Source organism: Borostomias antarcticus (assembly GCF_949987555.1).
Source record: "Borostomias antarcticus genome assembly, chromosome: 17".
Classification (NCBI taxonomy): domain Eukaryota; kingdom Metazoa; phylum Chordata; class Actinopteri; order Stomiiformes; family Stomiidae; genus Borostomias; species Borostomias antarcticus.
The window spans coordinates 5,631,242-5,651,241 of record NC_140250.1 but is presented as its reverse complement, the minus strand read 5'-3'; the positions used below and the strand labels follow the sequence as shown (position 1 = coordinate 5,651,241).

General features: G+C 58.7%; 1 protein-coding gene across 2 annotated transcripts; it reads right to left on the bottom strand.

Moving 5' to 3' along the window:
* Window positions 1–2,019: 2,019 nt before the first annotated feature.
* Window positions 2,020–17,966, bottom strand: zbtb4 (zinc finger and BTB domain containing 4). Of its 2 annotated transcripts, none has more exons than XM_084452319.1 (2): window positions 17,882–17,966; window positions 2,020–11,615 (listed from the first exon to the last, which is right to left on the bottom strand). In XM_084452319.1, exon 2 carries the CDS (start codon window positions 11,254–11,256, stop codon window positions 5,575–5,577), a length of 5,682 nt encoding a protein of 1,893 aa, XP_084308445.1. In that variant the 5' UTR covers window positions 11,257–11,615; window positions 17,882–17,966; the 3' UTR covers window positions 2,020–5,574. The 2 variants fall into 2 exon arrangements, with proteins under 2 accessions (XP_084308445.1, XP_084308446.1); XM_084452320.1 differs by lacking the exon at window positions 17,882–17,966 and adding an exon at window positions 14,393–14,518.
* Window positions 17,967–20,000: the final 2,034 nt, after the last annotated feature.

Here is a 20,000-nt window from a genome sequence, read left to right as displayed (position 1 = left end):
GTTAAAATGAGCAGAGAACAAGTATTAAAGACAATGAGGTAAAGTAATGAATACAGTATTTAGAGTTCACAGGTCAAGCCTGGAGCAATCAAGTTCACCAAGGACTGACCAGTCTTGGATCAGCCAAGGTCCTCATACGTTTGTCAGTTCGATGGGAACCCCCCCCCGCTAGAGACAGACAAACACGTCTCGGCGCTCGCTGGGTGACTGACCTGACCTCTGGACCTCTGTGGGGCAATGGACGTGTTTACTCCCTTCATTGGAACCTTTGGCTGCTGTGTGTGTGTGTGTGTGTGTGTGTGTGTGTGTGTGTGTATGTGTGTGTGTGTGTGTGTGTGTGTGTGTGAGAGAGCGAGAGAGAGAGAGATCGACTGTGTGTCCACATTTATTTTCCCGTGCTGGCAAAATTCCTTTGCAATTAATTGATGACACACTGCTTCCCAGAAGAAATATGGCGATGCAGAGAAAGGCCCCCTCCCTCCCCCCAAACTCAAGAGCGGCTGTGCTCTCATCATTCAAACAAGGGAGGAAGGATGTATGGAGAGGCGTCATGCAACACAACTCCCCGACATGAACCAGCACTAAACTGTTTCACTCACATTAACCAGAGGCTTCACATTAAGCAGAGGCTTCACATGAATAACGGCCCCAGGGGGCCTGGAGATCAATGGAACCGGTTAAGAACAACTCTAACAACTCTGGTTAAAATTCCTCCAGTCAGCATATTACTGGAATTCCAGTTTTACCGACAAGTTCACTGGAGAAGAATTCAGTGACCTACAGATGTGATTTTTTGGTTTTGTGTGTTTCGTATTTTTTGGGCCACAGCATGTCACTAGTGAGGCTGGTTTCTACCCTAACTTCCTGGGCTTCAACACCAGTACCCGGTCACAGGAGTGAGGCTTCTATTTCACTGCTAATTCAACCACAACCTCTGACTAACCCTCACTTTACCCAGCTGTGCCAGGCCTCTCAGACTGAACCCAGTATAGTGCTGCTGAAACACGGCATTACACACAAGGGTATAAATTAGCATATAGCGAATGAATAATTGACTATAACCTCCCTTCATGACTTATGGCATTCCTGTTAACCCAATGACCAATGATCTGTATTGAAATACATGACGTTGACTTTTCAACAGTAGGCTAATAAGTGTCTGCACACCGCCCTAACCAAAGCCAACCAACTGCCAACACCCAACGTTCTAAAGCTGGCAGTTGTTATGTAGTGGTAGTACTCTCGTCTCCATTGTGTTTCTGGTTCATTTTGACCCTGTTAAGTCCAGGGCGGGACGCGAACCTGCAACCTTGCGCTGTGAAGTCGGATGTGCTAACAACTATGCCAAGAGATATCCTTCTTGGGAAGGTTGTTAGCACTTCCTTTTTATACTAGGGGAGCGAGTTTCACCAACTACTCACTACCACAGAGGACTACTCACTCCACAAGGGTTTAGGAGAACTCACGATTCACTCGATTACACGCACCCCCCTAAACTCACTCCACACAACTGGACATCAGGGTCACAGCACCACTGTAGCGGTAGTACTCTCGCCTGCGTTGTGTTTCTGGTTCGTTTTTACCCATGTTACGGGACTGTCCGGGACACGACCCTGCAACCTTGCCCTTGCAAGTCGGATGTGCTAACAACTATGCCAAGAGAAATATCCTTCTCGGGAGAGTTGTTAGCGCATCCTTTATACTAGGGGAGTGAGTTTCACCAACTACTCTCTACCACTACCTCGGAGGACTAAACTCCACAAGAGTTTACGAGGACTCACGATTCACTCGGTTACAGTTAGAATGTTGGAAGTTTAAAATTCAGCTGCAAAATCCATCCAACCGACGCCAACAGTCACCAACAAACACGGCACACCGATCCAACGTTGGTATTGGCTGGCGTTGGCTGGGCCAGTGTGCACACACACCTCTGTGATGACTGTCTTCATACAGCAGAGAGACCGTCATCCGCGTGGACGATGTAGTTCTTATCACACAAGAGCACTCTCAGCCGCGGTGTGTTGGGTCATCAGGTTAATACTTTATTTGTTTGATTTGCAGCGAGGAGAAAGAGAGAGGGAAACAAGGGAACGAGAGGAGAGAGAGAGAAGAATGGAAGAAAACAAGACAACAGACTGGGGTGGTCCATGTGGCTACAAGCCTTTGTATCAAATCTAAATACATAAGGTCATCAAGCAACATCGTAACATCTTTCAAAAATAACAATTAACATATTTGTGGACTCTATGGCACAGTATTACCTAAAACATGTACACAATACCAAACAGTTTAGCCACACCCCCTAAAACTATGACCAGGTTCATAGTAAACTAAGCCACGAGATCGGCCCCCGAACCGTTTGCCATTTTGACCTTTCACACACACAATCCATTTCCATTTCTTAAGCCATAAAAAGGCACCTTGTCAAGTGGGAATCTGGCAAATCGTCACCGTCTCAATATAGTTACTACTCTGGTAAATATGAAAGCAGAGGCACATCCATATGAACTAAACAGACTGTAAATATTTGTTATATCACCACCAGATTCCAGTTCGGTCACTCTGTGTATGTCTACTTGCATGCTTTTGGTCTGTGTACAGTAATTACCATGACAGCAAACTATGGCATTAAGAAATGGTCCAAGAGAACACCGACATGTCCATTTATAAATGGCCGTAGCTAGGTGACATATGGAGTTTTTACAGCAAGGCTGGGCTGGACAGGGCTACCGACGCCCCCAGGGGGATATGCTGCTTTAGGCAGATTTGTTTTGGTTTTCTTTTTCACACAGATCTGTTCAAACACTCCCTTCACGCACGTAAACACTCTCTCGCACATGTACTCACACACACGCACGCACGCACACACACACACACACACACACAGACAAAAGGCTTGTAACCACACCCGAGAGAGAGGGGGGGGTGGGGGGGGGCGTGAGCCCCTGTAGTCGGTCATGCTGCGTTTCCACCCTCCTACCCGAAACTAACAGCGTTGCGGTGTCATCACACACACACACACACACGCACATACAACACACGACTTCAAAGAGGCGGTGCAGTGTGTGTGAGAGAGAGAGAGAGAGTTTGGAGGGGAGGGGGGGGGTGGTCAGCTCCCATACTGATTGTGAGGAATAAACGTGGCAGCTGCTCTCTTTCTGAAGGGCCGTTCTACTCCCCCCCCCCCCCCCCCCACCCAGAACGAACAGAACAGAACAAAGACAGAAGAGAGACGTGGAGGTTGGAAGAAGAGGGACAGAAGGAGAAAGGAAAGAGAAACCGACGGCGCTTGTTGACGCCAGAGGATATTTCTGTTAGGAAGCGAGTTTGCTCATGCTGTGTGGATACAGAACCCAAGTTTATTGACATGGTTCTAGGACTACTGTATATATGCATATCAGACTTCATAACGGTTTCTTTAACTGGTTATTTTTCAAGTCAGAAAAACAGAAATCCATCTACCTTTAATGTGGTTTGTACTTCATTAACCTCATGACTACAGTTACATTCATATTTAAGTGTACTCAACACCCTCTTTTTACTGAGGCCACTTCCATCTCGCAAAGAGGGGTCTGAAAAGACCCAAAAGAAAACAACTCAGTGTAACATAACGGGAAAAAACAACAACAAAACAACAACAAAAATGTACAGAGAGATACACTTAACGAAAAAGTCCCAGGACATCTGGGGGAACTCCCGACCGCCGCGATTGGCTGCTACGCCCTGGCCTTCGCCCTGCCCCGGCTCGGAGGGAACGGACGCCCATCCCTCCTTCCTCCGCTGGGAGCTCCGCCTGTAGCCCTCCTCCCGTGTCCTCGTATTCACACTGTCCTCTCCCAGGCCCTCTCCGAATCGTCATCCATCTACAGTAAGAGACCCCTCCTGACGAGAGCCGTGACGGCCCAACTATGGCTTCCTTCTCTCTCTCAGCCTCTCTCTCTCTCTCTCTCTCTCTCTCTCTCTCTCTCTCTCTACGAACACCGTAGAAGCGACCCTACCCTGAATCCAACACTCGCTTGCTCTCCCGGGCCTGGCTTAGTGAATGGAGTATGTCTTTGGTGAATACCACCAGGGGGCGCCAGGCTGAGGAAAAGGCCACTGAAGATGAGGGGATGACTGAAGATGACTTTACTTTTTTTTTTCGACATTTTTTAAAAATTTCTGTTCATTTGAAATTTCCTCGGAAGAAATGAGATGAGTACAAGGTTGGAGCTGGGAGTGCAGTGGTCTCTACGCTAGCCTACAGTGAGTGCGGCTCTCGCCCCCCAGTGGCCTTGCAGCTATGCGACCGAACATGGAGTTCAGCTCCGCCCCCCACCCACCCCCGCCCCTGACCCCTGACCCTGGCTGGGAATCTCTCTAGCTCTTCTTGAAAACTACCGCCGGCTTTGCGCAGATCGTGACCGACTTGCATGTCGTCGTGGCCACCGTGTTTCGGGGGCGGGGGCGGGGCGGGGGGTCGTGGTTAGTTCAGACGTTACAAACGCACAGGGTCAGTCACGTGTCACGTGTAGAGATTCTATTCCAGGCTGTCAGCTTGCCTTGCTACTGGGCGGCTTGGATGTGGAGTCATCGCTTCTATGCTGTCTAAGCGCTGGTCTACAACGGCTGGTCTGTCTACTGTAGGAATGCTGCTAACACCTCTGAACCTTACGGAATGATCATGGCCTGTGTGGCAGGAGGTCAGCGATGCCCCCGCGCGCACGAATGAGCGCACGCGCGCACACACACACACACCACACGTAAGCCCATCTCTGCATGCACGAACGAACTCCCACACTGTGCACGATGTACATGTTTACATACAACTCTCACGGACAGTTTGAACAACATTTGCACAGGCATTCACACATGCGTGTGAGCACACACACACACGCACGCACACACACAGTGTCGTTTTATGCTCTGACTGCATCTGGACCATGTGAGGGACCTCTCACACTCGTTCCTCCCCCCCCTCCGTCTAGAACACAAGCCCTCCCTGGAGAGATGATCTGATGTTCCTCGTTAACGCGCCAATAAAGGGAAGCAGACTGAACACGTTTTTTTTTTGTTTTTTTTTCTCCGCAAAAACACACACCCTGTTAGCTGTTATTATTCTCATATTATAGATATAATCATGACGACTCTGGAGAGAGAGGACGATTAGTCGAGCTCTAGGACTACAACACTACAGAGAGACGCCAAAGCGGAGGAGAGGAGAGGAGAGGGAGGCGAGGGGGGAGGAGGGCGCGGGGGGGGCGCTTATCCGTCCGTCTGCGTATCAGTCCTCCTCCTTCCTCCGCTCCTCCCCTTTTCTTCTGCTCCCTCTCTCCTCTCTTCACCCCTCCCCTTCCTAGCTCCGATCGCTACCTTACAAAGAGAGAGTGGGGGGGGGGGGGAGGGAGAGGGGGAGGGGGGGGGGGGGGGGGGGGGGTTCTGTGCAAGTGTACTCAGTAACCAGGGGGAGTGGTGGTTGCTACCCTCAGTAACCAGGGGGAGTGGTGACTGCTACCCCGTCCTCCATCACAGGCCCTGGCCTCCATTTTGAAATATAATATTCCTCGTTTGTCCCGTGCGCGCTTCGCCGCCTCCTCACGGCTTGCCGCCGCTGCTGTCGCGCTGCTTCTTGCCGCCGCCGCCGCCCCCACTGTTATAGAGGCTGGGGTTGCCGACCAGGGGGTGCGGCACCGCGCTCATATAAGGGCCGGCGGCGGCGTAGTTGAAGAGGGCGGGGAGGAAGGGCAGGGGCTCCACCTTGTCCGCGCCGTTGCCGCCGCCGCCGGGCGCCATCATGTTGAGCGCCATGGGCAGGGCGGCCAGGTTGTAGGGGTAGGCCAGCAGCTGGGGGCCGTAGATCAGCTGGTAGGGGTCCGGGTAGAAGGGGGAGAGCTTGGCCAGGTCGCCGTTGGGAAGCATCTTCCCCAGCGGGCCGAAGGGGAGGGGCCCGGCGGGGTAGGACACCAGAAGCCCTTCCTCCTGCTTTTTCCCCGGCCGGTAGCCGCCGCCCCCTCCCGCCCCCTGCATGATGAGGGGTAGGGGCAGCTCCTGGATGTGGTAGCCCCCCGTCCCCGCCTCCAGCTGCCCGCGGTGGGGGTCCCTGGCGTCGTTGTCCTCGGGCTCGGGTGTCGGTTGTTGTTGTTGTCGTTGTTGTTGTTGCGGGGGAGCGCGGGGGAGGAGCAGGGCGTGGCCGGAGGGGCGGTCGCGTTCGCCACCGACGGCCCCCCCAGTGGGGAGGAGGAGCCTGTCAGGGCCGCGGGCGTGGCGGTTGACCTGGGCGAGCAGGTCCGCGGTGGTCGGGGATTGGCGGGGCGAGGACTTGGGGACGGGGCGTCTCTGCGGGGGGAGGGGGAGGGGGCGGGGGCTGCTGGCGGTCTGGGTGGGGGTGTGGCGTGGCGGGGAGGGGGCGGGGCTGACCGGCTCCTCCTTGGGCACCAGCAGGGTCACGACCTCCGAGTCTCTGGACTGGTCCTGTGAAGAGGAGGAGGAGGAGGGGGGCGGGGGGTGGGGGCACGCCCCCCTGCTGTGCTGCTGGGCCCTCGCTCGCTCCATCTCCATCTCCATCTCTTTCTCTCTCTGTCTCTCTCTCTCTGTCTCCCTCCCCCTCTCTCTGTCTCTCAGACTTTCCCGTTCCATCTCCCTGTCTCTCTCTCTCCACCTCTCCCTCTCTCTCTCCACCTCCCTCTCTCTGTCCCACTCCCGGGCTAGTATGGAGGACATGGTCAGGTCTTGTGCTTCGCTGGGGGAGGGGCTCCGGGACGCGGTCGCGACCCTGAGGTCGCGGGCAAACGGCGTCGTCGACGACGACAAGTCGTCGTAGCCGGCAGCGCGGAGGAAGACGCCCTTCCCTCCCGGCCGCTCCTTCTCCGCGATGACCCCTACTGCGTTGGGAAGAGCCGCCATCGTCACGGAAACAGCCGGGGCGGCGGCGGTGTTGACTCTGGCCTTGGAGGCGGCGGTCGCGTTCGGAGAGGCGGCGGCGGCGGGGGCGACGCAGCAGGCCGGGCTGGGCGTCCTCTGGAGATGACCGACGTCCACGCTGCGCTTCTTGGTAGCCCGGTAGTCCAGGCACTCGGAGCCGCTCATGACCAGGACGCCCTGGAGAGCGGAGGAGGAAGAGGAGGAGGAGGAGGAGGAGGAGGGGGGGAGGGGGGAGAACTCGGGCATGGTGGGTGTGAGGGCGGGAGGGGCAAGAGGAGGAGGGCGGGGTTTGGTCGGACTCTCCGGCAGGGGTTTTATAATCCGCAGGCCGGGCTGGATCTCTGGGCCAGGAGGAGGAGGAGGAGCGTCCAGTTCTTTAATTTCGGGGATTTCCCGCGTCGCGGCCGGGAAACTTATGACCGTCTGCTGCTCTGCTCTGACCTCGCTAGCCGGGCGCTCTCTCTGCCGCTCCGGCTCTGCGCGCTCGCCGCCGCCGCCGGCCGCCGCCTCTGCGGAGGAGTAGCTGATCACCGGGATCGTCTGGGACAGTGGAACCGGGTCGCCGCGACTCACGTCTGGGTCTCTGCTAGCAACGGCGCTAACCGCTGCCGCCGCCGCCGCCTTCGTCTCCGGCTCCGCCTCCTCCCTCTCCGGGGAGCTGCTGAGCTCGTGGCGCCGGACGTGGCGGGTCAGCGCCGACGGCGTCTTGCACACCTTGTGACACTGCGGGCAGGTGTGACGGGCCAGCGCTCGCCTGCTCAGGCGGCCGGGACTGGGGGCGGCGCCCTTTGCCAGCGCCCGGCTCTCCCTCTCCTCCTGGCCCTTCTCCGTCTCCGCCTCCGCCCCCGCCTCGCCGCCGGACCCCCCCGCTTTAGGCGGCGGGGCCTGGGGCTCGGAGGCCCTGGGGTGCTGGGTCTTCTGGTGGTCCTCCAGCTTCTCCCTGGAGGGGAAGGGGGCGTGGCAGTGCAGGCAGACGAACTCCAGCAGGTGGCTGAGCTCGTGTTTGTCCCTCTTGCGCGGGCTGGAGAACCAGCGGCCGCACGTGCCGCACTCCGAGGCGTTGTCGTTGGACCAGGGCCGGCGCTTGACCCCCGCGGGGCCGGCCGGGGTCGAGGGAGGGGGCTTGGGGGGCGGAGGCGAGGACGAGGGCGAGGGGGGGGGCGGCGGCGCGGGCCGGCCGGGTTTGAGACGGCCCCCGCCGCCGGCCTCCTCCTTGTCCCTCCCCTTGGAGGCGGCGGCGGCGGCGGTGGGGCGGGTGTCTGCCGTTTCTCTCTCCTCGTCCTCCGTCTTGCCTTTCGCCTCCTCCGCCTCCTCCCCCTCGTCCTTCTCCTCCTCCCTCTCCTCCTCCTCCTCCTCCTCCTCCTCCTCCTGTCTGTCCGTCTCCTTGGTCACGTGGTCCATCAGTCTCTCCGCCCTCCTCAGGAGGCGCAGGGAGCGTTTGTGGTGCATCTTGCGCTGCCAGCTGCGCGTCTTCTGCAGCGGCGCCTGGCTCTTCCTCTTGGGCTTGTAGGCGTAGTACGGCCGCCAAAGGTTGTCCTCGCCGTCCCCGTCGCTGTCCCCCTGCTCGCGCACCTCCTGCCGGAAGTAGTACTCCCTGACCTTTCCTGGATGTTTGGGACTCTTCTTCCTGGCCTCCCCTCCTCCTCCTCCTCCTCCCCCTCTCTCGCCCTCGGCCGCGGGGCTGGCGGCGCCACGGTGGCTGCGGTGCTTGTGGTGGTGATGGTGGTGATGGACGTGGCGGGCGTCCCTGGCGGCGTCCGGCGGCGACGGGGAGGCCCTCTTCGCCTTGGGGAGGTGGGGGCTCTTATCGCGCCGGAGGTCGGTCTCCGAGATGCTGCGCTTGACGATGGCCTCCTCGCCGATCCGCACCGTGATCTGGCACAGCGGCCCCACCCCTTTGACCCCCTCGCCGCCGCCGGGTGAGGAAGAGGAGGACGACGAGTGTTTGGCGGCAGCGGAGGAGGAGGAGCCGCTGTCATTCTTGCCATGGGACTTGCGGGACTTGTGAGGGGACCGTCCCGACTCCGCCTCCTCCGCGACGTCCGAGCCGTCCCGCGACCTCTTCCTGGGGGGGGCGGGGGTCGTCTGGCTGGCGAGGGGAGGGGAGGGGCCGCCCAGGGGGCTCTTGGCGACCTGGTTGCTGTGGACGATGACGGAGGACGACACCGCCGTCCCGTGCACGATGACGGAGGGCTTGGAGTGGCCGTAGATGATGACCGACGGCACGGCCGGTTCCGCGCCTCCGCGCCCGCCGCCGCCGCCCTTGGGGGTTTTGGTCTTGTGGCCGCCGGCGGACATTTTGCCGCTGACCCTCTCCGGCTCCGACGCCGCCTCCCTGTCGCTCCTCCTCCCGTCCGCCTGGGGCGGCGGAGGGGTCAGTGCGGAGGAGGAGGAGACGGAGGAGACCCCCGGGCCCACGGAGATGGGGAAGCCGTCGGGGAAGGCGTCCGGGTCGGGTTTCACCGTCTTGGGGCCGCCGGCCATGAAGCCGCACCGTTCCCCGGCCGGGGGCGGGTTGCCGCCGGGCAGGGCGCGGTCCAGGGACGGGGCCAGGGGGTCCCCCGGGGGCAGCAGGAGCCCGTCGGTCAGGACGCCGTCGCTGTAGGTCTTGTAGGGCCTCTTCTGGGAGCGCATGGGCAGCAGGCGGTAGAGCTTTAGGGCGTTGACCTTCTGCTTGTAGCCGCCGTTGGCCGTCTTCTCGCTGCTGATGAGGCCGGGGCTGATCCCGTGGATGGCCTTCTGGTGCGTCTTCAGGTTGTAGTAGGTGGCGAAGGCGTCCCAGCAGAAGATGCACTGGTAGCGGCGTTCGCCGGTGTGCCACACCTCGTGCTTGGTGCGGTACTCGGCCAGGGCGAACACCTTGTCGCAGAAGTGGCAGGGGTACTTGCGGCGCCACGAGTGCACATTGGAGTGGCGCTTCAGGCTGGACAGGGTCATGTATGAGCGCTCGCACACCGTGCAGAAGTAGATGACGTGGCCGTCGACCACCTTCACAAAGTGGTGGTTGTCCTCGCCGCCGCCGACGAGCTCCCCGGACTCGGCCTCCGCGCGGCGGTGACCCGCCAGGAGGCCGCGCCCCTTCTTCCCGCCGGACGGCGGCGCTTTGCCGCTGACCTCCACCCCGTCTGCCCCCACCACCACGCCCCCCTCGATCCGCACCTCCCCCTCCTCCAGGGGCTCCTCTTTGGGCCGGACAGGGAGGGGGGGGGTGGGTCCGGCGGCGAGGCCGGGGGGGGCGGCGGGGTGGGGCTGGCGGCAGGACGCCTCGTGGGACTGCAGCCGCTTGTTGTGGATGAAGGCCTTGCCGCAGTGGCGGCAGCTGAGGCCCCGCCCCCCGCGGTGCAGCCGCATGTGCACCGTCAGCGAGGAGGCGGAGCTAAAGAGGCGGTGGCACACGCCGCAGATCAGCTCCGGGGGCGTGGCGGGGGGCGGCGGGGAGGAGAAGGAGGAGGAGGCGGGGAGAGGGGGAGGAGGAGGAAGAGGAGGAGGAGGAGGGGGGAGGGCCTCGGAAGAGGGCGGGGGAGGGGGAGGAGGAGGAGGAGGAGGGGGGAGGGGGGGCAGGAGGTGCAGGGGGGGCGGGTGGAGCTTTGGTCCGTGGTGGGGGCTTGCTCCGGCTCCGGCTCCGCCCCCGGCTCCTGCTTGTTTTCCCTTTAAGCCGCCTCCCCTCTCCTTCCGCTCGACGGTGGCCCCGCCCCTCTGGCCCTGATAGGCCACCGCGCTCAGGTTGAAGAGGATCTTGGCGGTCTCGGAGGGCGAGGCCGTGCCGTTGGCCAGTCTGTGTCTCTCCTCCCTGGAGTCCGCCCCCGGGTAACTCGCCCCGCCCACGACGGCGGCGGCGCCGTTGGAGGACGAGCGAGGCGGGGGCGGGGCGAACCGGTGGAACGATGCGTCCGGACCGACCTTGGAGCACTTGAGAGGCGGCGGCGATTTTATGTCCTTCCTCGCCAGCGCCGTCAGATCCATCGGGGACGAGGAAGAGGAGGGCGAGGAGGAGGAGGAAGAGGACGGAGAGCTGTCGTGCCGGGGCGGCTTAAAGGGCCGGTGCTTGACGTCGGTGGTGGCGTCCAGTTTCCACAGCGAGCCCTCGTCGGAGGCGGGGCCCCGGGAGGAGGACGAGGAGGAGGAGGGGCGTCGGCGGTGGTGATGGTGGTGGTGGTGGTGGTGGGAGGGGGCGGGGTTAGCGGCGGCAGAGCGGCAGTTCTGAACGGTGAGTGCGGCGGGCAGCGAGGCGCTGAGCGGGAAGCTGAGGGTGATCTTGGCGTTCTTGGGCCCGTCGGCCGCGTCCTCCAGCCCGCCCCCCATCGTCATCATGGCGCCGTCTCCCGGCCGAACCGCCTGCCTGCTCTTGCCCTTCATGTCCTCCTCTTAACTCCGCCTCCTCGTCACTCCGCACGCCACCGGGCTCAGAAGGGTCGGTCTCCGCCTCGGTGGCGGCGAGCGTGGAGTGGGCGCGGCCGGGCGGACCGCGGGGGTGTGTCCGTTCGCTTGTGCGCGGCCTCGGCCGTCGGCAGGGAATACAACTGTGCCCGCGGCGGCCACAGCCGGCGGAAGAGGTACCGAAACTCGCCGCGCCGACGCGGTCGAGCGTGACGTCACACGAGGGGTGGGCAGCGGCCGGGCGTTGTCGCTTGTTCAGGCGCGATGACAGGATGAAGCCCGCGTGGAGGTGGGGGTCGCACAGCTCCGCCCCGGACACCATGACCGGCCCCCGAAACCTGAAACAGCCAATAGGAGTAGAGGAGGAAACTTGATGAGAACGCGCACTCACAGGGAAACATTTAACCCGTGTGTTGTGTTTGCGCTCTGAAGGAGTGGGCCGCTAGCCGTGCTGCTGAAATGCAAAACGCACGTGACATCAAAACCCAATCCAAACGGCGCCGCTAGCGCTAATATATGGTACCTGTCATCACGCTAGCGAAAAAAACACTGTGAGAGACGACGCTAGAGCGCGGAACGAGAGAGACGCCGATCCCAAAAAACCTCGAGGCTCTCCGCGAAGCAGGAACGGAAAGACGAGGAGAGAGAGAGAGAGAGAGAGGGAGAGAGAGAGAGAGAGAGAGGGAGAGAGAGAGAGAGAGGTGGCTAGGAGGGGAGGAATCTGCAGTGCCGCTGGTTTTGGTTTCAGCGCGCCCGCTGACGCCGGAGAGGCATTCCAGGGATCCATCTCCTCGGCGTCGACGCAACATCCCCCCCCCCCCCCTCTAATTGGCCGGCGTTCAGATTTAATCAAGATTCCGCCGGAATGGAGAGCGTTGACGCGCGTCCGCGGCTAACTGCTAACTTAAAAATAGGCCGGCTCTCTGGGCTGACACAGGGGATGGGGAGGTGGGGGGGGTTGGGGTTGGGGGGGGGGGGGGGGGCGTGGGGGGGGGTAGTAGTTGATTCCGATCACAGGCTTGTTAGCCATTCCTGGCACCGTCTGCCGGGAACGACTCTAGCCATGGGGGCACAGTGAGGGAAGGATGGAGGAAGGGAAGGAAAGCAGGGGGAGAGAGGAGGGAGGGAGGTGGCGGAGTGGAGGAGGGGGGGGAGGAGGAGTGAAGGGAGGGAGAGAGGGAAGGGGGGGTACGGGACGGCAGAGAGAGAGGGAGGGAGGGAGGGGAGGAGAATGTGGAGATGGGGTGTTTTTCCGCCCTCTGTATCCGGTTCTATCGCTCTGCTAAGCTGGAGAGGGCGAGTGGCGGGCGATTGGGCGGGGGGGGGGGGGGGGGGGGGGGGGGGGGCGGGGGTAGTGGGCAACGGGGGGGGGGTGCTTCCCATCTCCGTTCTAATCCCACCGCCACGAGCAGCCGTTCCTCTCCTCCCCCCTTGCGATTTTTATTCATGCGCCATCTCCGGTATATACGCCTGCGATAGGCAATTTTATTGTTATGACTTATTTAACGCGGTGGGCTGTTCTGTTAGGGTCTGCAGCGCAGGGAGGGACGGGTGAGGAAGGCGCTCTGCTGTCGAGGCCTCGGCGATGCGACACGGAAGAAGAAAAATCCTCAGTCATGCTTTTCTGCCTGCGTTTTCTAGCAGCGACACAGCCAGGGAGGCAGGGGAGAGAGAGGGAGGGAGGGAGGGAGAGAGGGTGGGAGAGAGAGAGAGAGAGAGGGAGGGAAAGAGAGAGAGAGGGAGAGAGAGAGGGAGAGGGAGGGAGGGAGGGAGGGAGGGAGAGAGGGAGGGAGGGAGAGAGAGATAGGGAGAGAGAGAGGGAGAGGGAGGGAGAGAGGGAGGGAGAGAGAGAGAGAGAGGGAGGGAGAGAGAGACAGCCAGGGAGGCAGGCCTCTGTAAAATTCCACAGGCAGCCCTGAACAGGCAGAAACTAGGTCAGCTCTGTTATTGCAGAGGGAAGAGGAGGGAGAGAGAGGGGGGTGAGAGAGGGAGAGAGAGAAAGGGGGAGAGAGAGAGAAAGAGGGAGAGAGAGAAAGAAAGAGGGAGAGAGAAAGACAGAGAGGGAGAGAGACGGGGGAGAGAGGGAGAGAGAGAGGGCGAGAAGCTGGAAACAGGAACACAGTCACGCAGCACGGGCGGACAGACCGACAGGCAGACAGACAAGAGGGCCGTCACAGACACACGAACGCAGGCAAATAGCAAACACACGCACCCAACGCACGCACACACACACAGGCGCCGGACGCACGCACACACCCACTGGCGGCCCGTGCACGGGGGCGGGGGGGGGGCCGGGCTGAAAAACGACACGCTAGAACAGCAGGGTGAAAAAGAGTATCACAGACAGGACAGACAGACAGACAGACAGACAGACGAGCGCGCAGGTGAGGTATTCCAAGGCCTGTCGCTCGGGGGGAAAAACAAAACACAGGCCTACAGGAAGCACAATGAACAAAACAACAGGAATAATGACAATAAATATGACACAGAGCTACGGTCGTGCCAGCTTGTCATTTGTGATTATTCACAGTCGGACATACTGTAATTGACGACGCTTTTTTTCTCTCAGGGATATGTACGCAAAGCGAATTAAAGCAGACGAGCGCTAGAAAGTCCCCCTTCGCGACGACGATGTCTCGGCGTGGCGGCGCAGAGCGGGGAAAGCCCGTATACGCGTCTCCGGGTGGGACTGGGGCCCGGCAGGTCGAGGCGTCGGGCGTCAGCGCGAGCGGGTGCTAAAAATGTCACGGTTTCATCTGGCGTTTTGCGTCGCGGCCGGCGGATGGGGAAAGCGTGCGTCTGCCGCCCCGCGCTCTCTCTCTCTCTCTCCTTTCATCTCCCTGTGACGCACATACACGCACACGGCTTCTCCACAAACAGGCCTCCGACGACAGACTGGCCAAGCGTGACGGGGGGAGGGGAGGGGCTTTAAAAACACACACACACACACACACAGTACACACGCAGAAACGAACACACATTTACAGCGGATACACACGCACGGTTTGGGCGCTGGCTTGTGCGCACATGTACGCACACGCGCGCTCGCACACACTCTCACACACACACACACACACACACACACACACACACACACACACTGTGAGTGTCTGACCCTCATAGCGTCAAGGACCAATCGTCGTCCTCTCCGGCGCCCCTCGGAAACTGGATGTTCCGCACAAACAAACCAACATGTCCGCCTGACTCACACCCGCCTGGCCGTGCTCAACTGTTCGCGCTGGTGGCTCGGAGAAAACAAGAGCACGGCGGCCTGGGCAGGTGCGCCAGCGGAGCGGGACAAATGACTAACTAGGATCTAACTAGGACCTAACTGGGACCGTCTGGGACACAAACCGTAACGTCAGCAAGAAGGAAGGAGCACGAAACCCGGACGAACGAGGCCGAGCGGATTGGGGGGGGGGGGGGGGGGGTGAAACCAACTCAAATGCTTGGAGTTTCTGGTCTCTTAGTCGGTTCTAGTAGCGTCCAAAACTGGGTTAGCAGCAGCTGGAGGGGACAGAGACTGGGAGGGGTTGGAGGAGGGGTAGGGGTAGGGGTTGGAGGAGGGGTAGGGGTAGGGGTTGGAGGAGGGGTAGGGGTAGGGGTAGGGGTTGGAGGAGGGGTAGGGGTTGGAGGAGGGGTAGGGGTTGGAGGAGGGGTAGGGGTAGGGGTAGGGGTTGGAGGAGGGGTAGGGGTAGGGGTAGGGGTTGGAGGAGGGGTAGGGGTAGGGGTAGGGTAGGGGTAGAGGATAGTGTGGGAGGCCCTTCTCGTCCCAGCATGCGAGCCAGGCCGCAGGAGCGGAGTGGGCATGTGGGGGGGAGGGAGGGGAGGAGGTTGTCGGTTGGGATCTCAACAGAGTGGGCATCCGGGATGGGGGGAAAACATTAGGGCAGCAGTTGGTCTGTGAAAAGAGGTGGGGGGGGGGGAAGGGGGGTGCATGGGTAGTTAGTGAGAGAGGTACTGAACTCTGCACAACCCCCCGGCCAAGAGAGCGCGGCGGAGCCAGCCAGATGGGGCGGAAAGAGGGAGGGAGGGAAAGAGGGAGGGAGGGAAGGAGGGAGGGGCTGGTTGGTACGGTCCGGGGAGGGAGGGGACCAGGGCAAGTGGGGGAGGCGGGGAGGGGAGTTGTGTAACTTCAAACACAACATCCCTCCCTTGTCCAGATTTCATGGATTCCTCGTCTTTCGGAGCCTGCCCAACGTGCCTGCATGACCCTGCACACGTGTGTCCAGCCCCCGCCCCTGCACCCCCGCCCCCCCCCCCAACCACCAGAGTTAACGGTGGTGCCGTGCTGATCCCACATGCCCCTCCGCGCCACGCATCGTTCCGTAAAAACGCTGTACCCTCTCCACGCCACGCTCTGTTGGCTCTCACCCCGCCACGTAATTCCCATAATTCTGCCCCCCTGAAAAAGAGCCACGGGAAGCATTAGGAGAGGGTCGGACCCAAGAAAGCGCCCGGGAGAGCGGTAACGCTACACCGCTGACCTTTTCACAGTCGTTTCCCCCCTCCAAAACCATTTTCGATCTCACACACGGTCCCACTGGCGTCTGCCGCACGGATGCGTTTCTGAGGCCCGGCTGTCCGGGGCGGACCTGTGTGTCCGCTGGGTTCTGGGTTCCTCCGCATGGCTGTGTGAGGGAGGGAGGGAGGGAGGGAGGCAGGTGACAGCTCTGGTAGCTCTGCTCCATGCACTGTCTTGTCCCCCCGCGCAACGTGGCGTCTACGAACAACGCGAGACTCCATTGGTTGATGGGGCCCTAAGGGCCAGACGATGACTTGAGCAAAACATATGCAGCGGTAATTTAAACCGTTCACATACATCGCAGTCATACTATGAATGAGATGTACAGTATAGTCAGTCAATTTAGGTAGTTAACTAACCTGACGATAACCATCTGGGAACTCTCCGTTGGAAACTGTTTGGAAAAGGGCAGGCCCTTTCAAAAATACTAGGCAGGTGATTGGATGAACCATCGGTCAATAGCCTTATTTCCACTGTCGTGCCGAACCGTTCTGAGCACGCAGGGTAACCGTTCCGACGGTGTTTCCACATGGGACCGGTTGGGCCCAGAACCGTTCGCAGAACCGTTCCCATGGCAACCGTACTGAGTGAAGCAGAACCGTTCTTTAGTAGAAATGTGAAATGTTAGTTCCGCAAACAACATTCCATGGAACGCAACAGCCCGAGAGGTGGAAAAATACACTGTAACCGTTCCCACGGGTCCGGAGCGGCGCGGTTTGAGCAAGGTATCGGTTCGGCATGACAGTGGAAATAAGGCTTATCACCGTCTAACACACGCTAACATCAACCGCTCCTCGCTGTCATAAACCCGCCCAGCGTAGCTGTTTGTATTTCAAATTCCTCAGAACCAAAGCTGATTGGCGAGATCGTTTTCTGATCTGGCATAAACAGATCTCTATGGAGAGTAGCCTAGTATTATTTATGAGACAAACAAGACAATGTGAGCAGATCAGGATGGTCTCACATTATAGCCTACTATGAATGAGACGTACAGTAGGCCTATGTAGCTACAGTAGGCCTATACTCAGTCAAACTAGGTAGGTTCCAAAAAGGCTACCACTGTTGCAAGTTGGTTGCATCGAAGTTACGGGTCGCTTAGGCTATAGCAGACAGAAAGGCACACCGCTGTCACCAGCCAGGCCGCTCAAACAGCGACGCGATGCTCACTCCCACCTGACCTCTGACTCATAACGCCCCGCAGCATTGTGGGTCATATTTCCCAGACGTTGGGACCCGCAGGCCCGCGGTGGTGTGGCGACCATGGCGACGAGGAATGTAGAATAGTTGGCACGCAGACTGTTGTTTTGGGGGGGGGGGCGTTAGGGACTACAAGAATGGGAGGTTGATGTCAAAATGACCTCCACGGTGAGGAGGCGACAAGCCCCCCCCAAATCCACCTTTCTATAAAACACACAGGGCCGCACTAGGCCGCGGGACAGGAGAGGATAGATTGATCCGGGTTATAGGCTCACAATTACGGATACATGCAAGTTATTCCTTCTCAACTCCCTCTGTAATTTGCTGAGTGAGTTGACGGGCGGACTGAGCCGCCACAGTCAGAATAAGGTTTCCCTTAAAAACACAAAAACACTAAACGCCTAAACGGCTGCTCTGATGCGTGGCGACCGAGCCCTCGCATTCGGGTTTCCCGAGAGACATCGAGAAACCCGAAGTTTCACCAGAATCTCTAAAAACGAGTCATCGCTCTTGAAAAAGAAGTGCGTGCTGCGCAGGCGACCGAAGGCTTGGATGAGTGAGACAAGGCCTCTTATTGGCACCACGCACACATACACGCACACGCACGCACGCACGCAGAGGCAAACCCTCACAGTAGATACACAGGCGCAAAAACGCACGGCCGTACACATTCTCACACAACACACGCACACTAAAAAAAAAATCTTCCCCATTCCCCCCGTTCACATACAAAACAACTAACAGCAACGGAATGACTGAGGAAAGCAAGCAGGAAAAGCGGACCGACTCAGTCTAGCTGCCCCGCTCTCTCGCTCTCGCTCTCACTCTCTCTCTCTCTCTCTCTCTCTCGCTAAAAGACAAGCACACAACAAGAGAACGTACCTCGGAAACCCTCCTGCTGCATCTCTGCTGCGATGTGTTCTCCCTCTCTCTCTCTCTCTCTCTCTCTCTCTCTCTCCCCTCGCTCTCTCTCTCGCTCTCCCTCCCTCGGTCTGCGAGTGCGCGCGTTTAGAGTGCGTGCGTGCGTCTGCGTGTGTGCGTGCGAGAGCACAGGGAAAAGACGGCGCACACACACACACAGGCAGCTGTGTGTAGACAGAGGGTAGGAGCGACTCTCACACTCTGATTCTCTCCCTCCCTCTCTCTCTCCCCCTCTCTCTCTCTCTCTCTCTAGCTTTCCCCCTCGCCTGCCCTCCTCTCCTCTTTCTCGTTCACTTCAGTTAGTTTTGCCTGACACATGATTCTCACTGTTTTTGCCTTTTTTTTTCTTTCCAGCAAGTGAATTTTTTCGCCCCCCCCCCCCCCCCCCCCCCCCCCTCGGCCAGCCCCCCCCCCCACACGCAACCCCTCTGAATCCAATCTTCTTTTATTTGGAAGTGTTGTTCTCCACACACACACACACACACACACACGTGTACGCACACACTGAAACGCACACACGCAAAATTCACATGCACATAGAGGCGCACACACACACAGACACACACACACACACACTACTTTATATAGCCTACACAAAGCCCAGTGATAGGGGCGAGGGAGGCAAGAGAGAGAGAGAGAGAGAGAGAGAGAGAGGAGAAGCCGAGAGAGAGGGAGAGAGAGAGAGAGAGAAGCCGAAAGAGGAGAGAGAGAGAGAGCAGGCGAGTGAGAGGACGCCATTTAAGCAGTTTGTTACGAGCACTGCCAGTCCCCAAAATGGCTGAAAACAACAGGAGCCATGCCAAGTAAAAAAAAAAAAAAAAAAACCTGGGCACTAGGACAGACAGACAGACATGGAGAGAGAGAGAGAGAGAGAGAGAGAGAGAGATGAGAGAGAGAGAGAGAGAGAGAGAGAGAGAGAGGAGAGAGAGAGAAAGAGAGATAACGTGGCGGACAAACAGACAATAGTCGGGATGGCGGACGAACGGAAGCACTCCCTGCTAAAGTAGTGAAGTTGAGAGAGAGGGAGAGAAGGAGGGGGGGGGCAGAGAAAAGAGAGAGAGCGGTAGAGAAAGAGAGCGGTAGAGAGAGAGGTAGAGAAAGAGAGCGGTAGAGAGAGAGGTAGAGAGAGAGAGCGGTAGAGAGAGAGAGAAGGGCAGGGACACAGTGTCTTTGCGTTTACTAGCTCTCGCAAAATGGTGGAGGTTTATGGGGGAGATGTCTGAGCACAGGTCACTGTCTGGCGGACGATCTGGCCCAGCCCTGGACCAAACTCTCCCCAGCTCTCCCCTGAGACACACAGACAGACGGACGGACAGACAGACAGACAGACAGACAGACAGACAGACAGACAGACAGACAGACAGACAGACAGACAGACAGACAGACAGACAGACACAGACAGACAGACAGACAGACAGACAGACAGACAGACAGACAGATGGGACAGACAAGCAGGCAGGCAGACAGACAGAAAGACAGAGACAGACAGACAGACAGACAGACAGACAGACAGACAGACAGACAGACAGACAGACAGACAGACAGACAGACTGACGACAGACACACAGAGGTGCTCCAACTCTTCTTGGCGAGACACAACACATCACTTCACACATTGTGTTCTGCACAGCCTAAACTCAAATACTGAACATAATGAATGAATAAATGAATGAATTAATGAATTAATGTTTTAATGAATTAACGCACGCGTTTCGGTCGCACAACTCTCATGTTGTGTGAACATGTGAACGTCACAAACAAAAATCATATGTTTACATCAGTACAGTTCACAACATTTCACAAAATCGACCAAAAACGGAATAGGCTGCAGCCCTATATTGAGGCCCAATGGTTTTCGAATGGATAACTGCGCTACCATCCAATAACTCTTCATAAGCACTTTATACACCCTGGACAACCTGTCAGATTTGGACTTTGGATTTGGCTTTTAAAGCATAGCTCTAATATGACTTACTTTTGCTTGGTGTAGCTTGGTCAACTCAAACTCCCCATACAAACCTCGCCATCGCTAACTCTGCCCCACTGCCCAGCTGCACCGGGGGGGGGGGGGGGGTCTTGT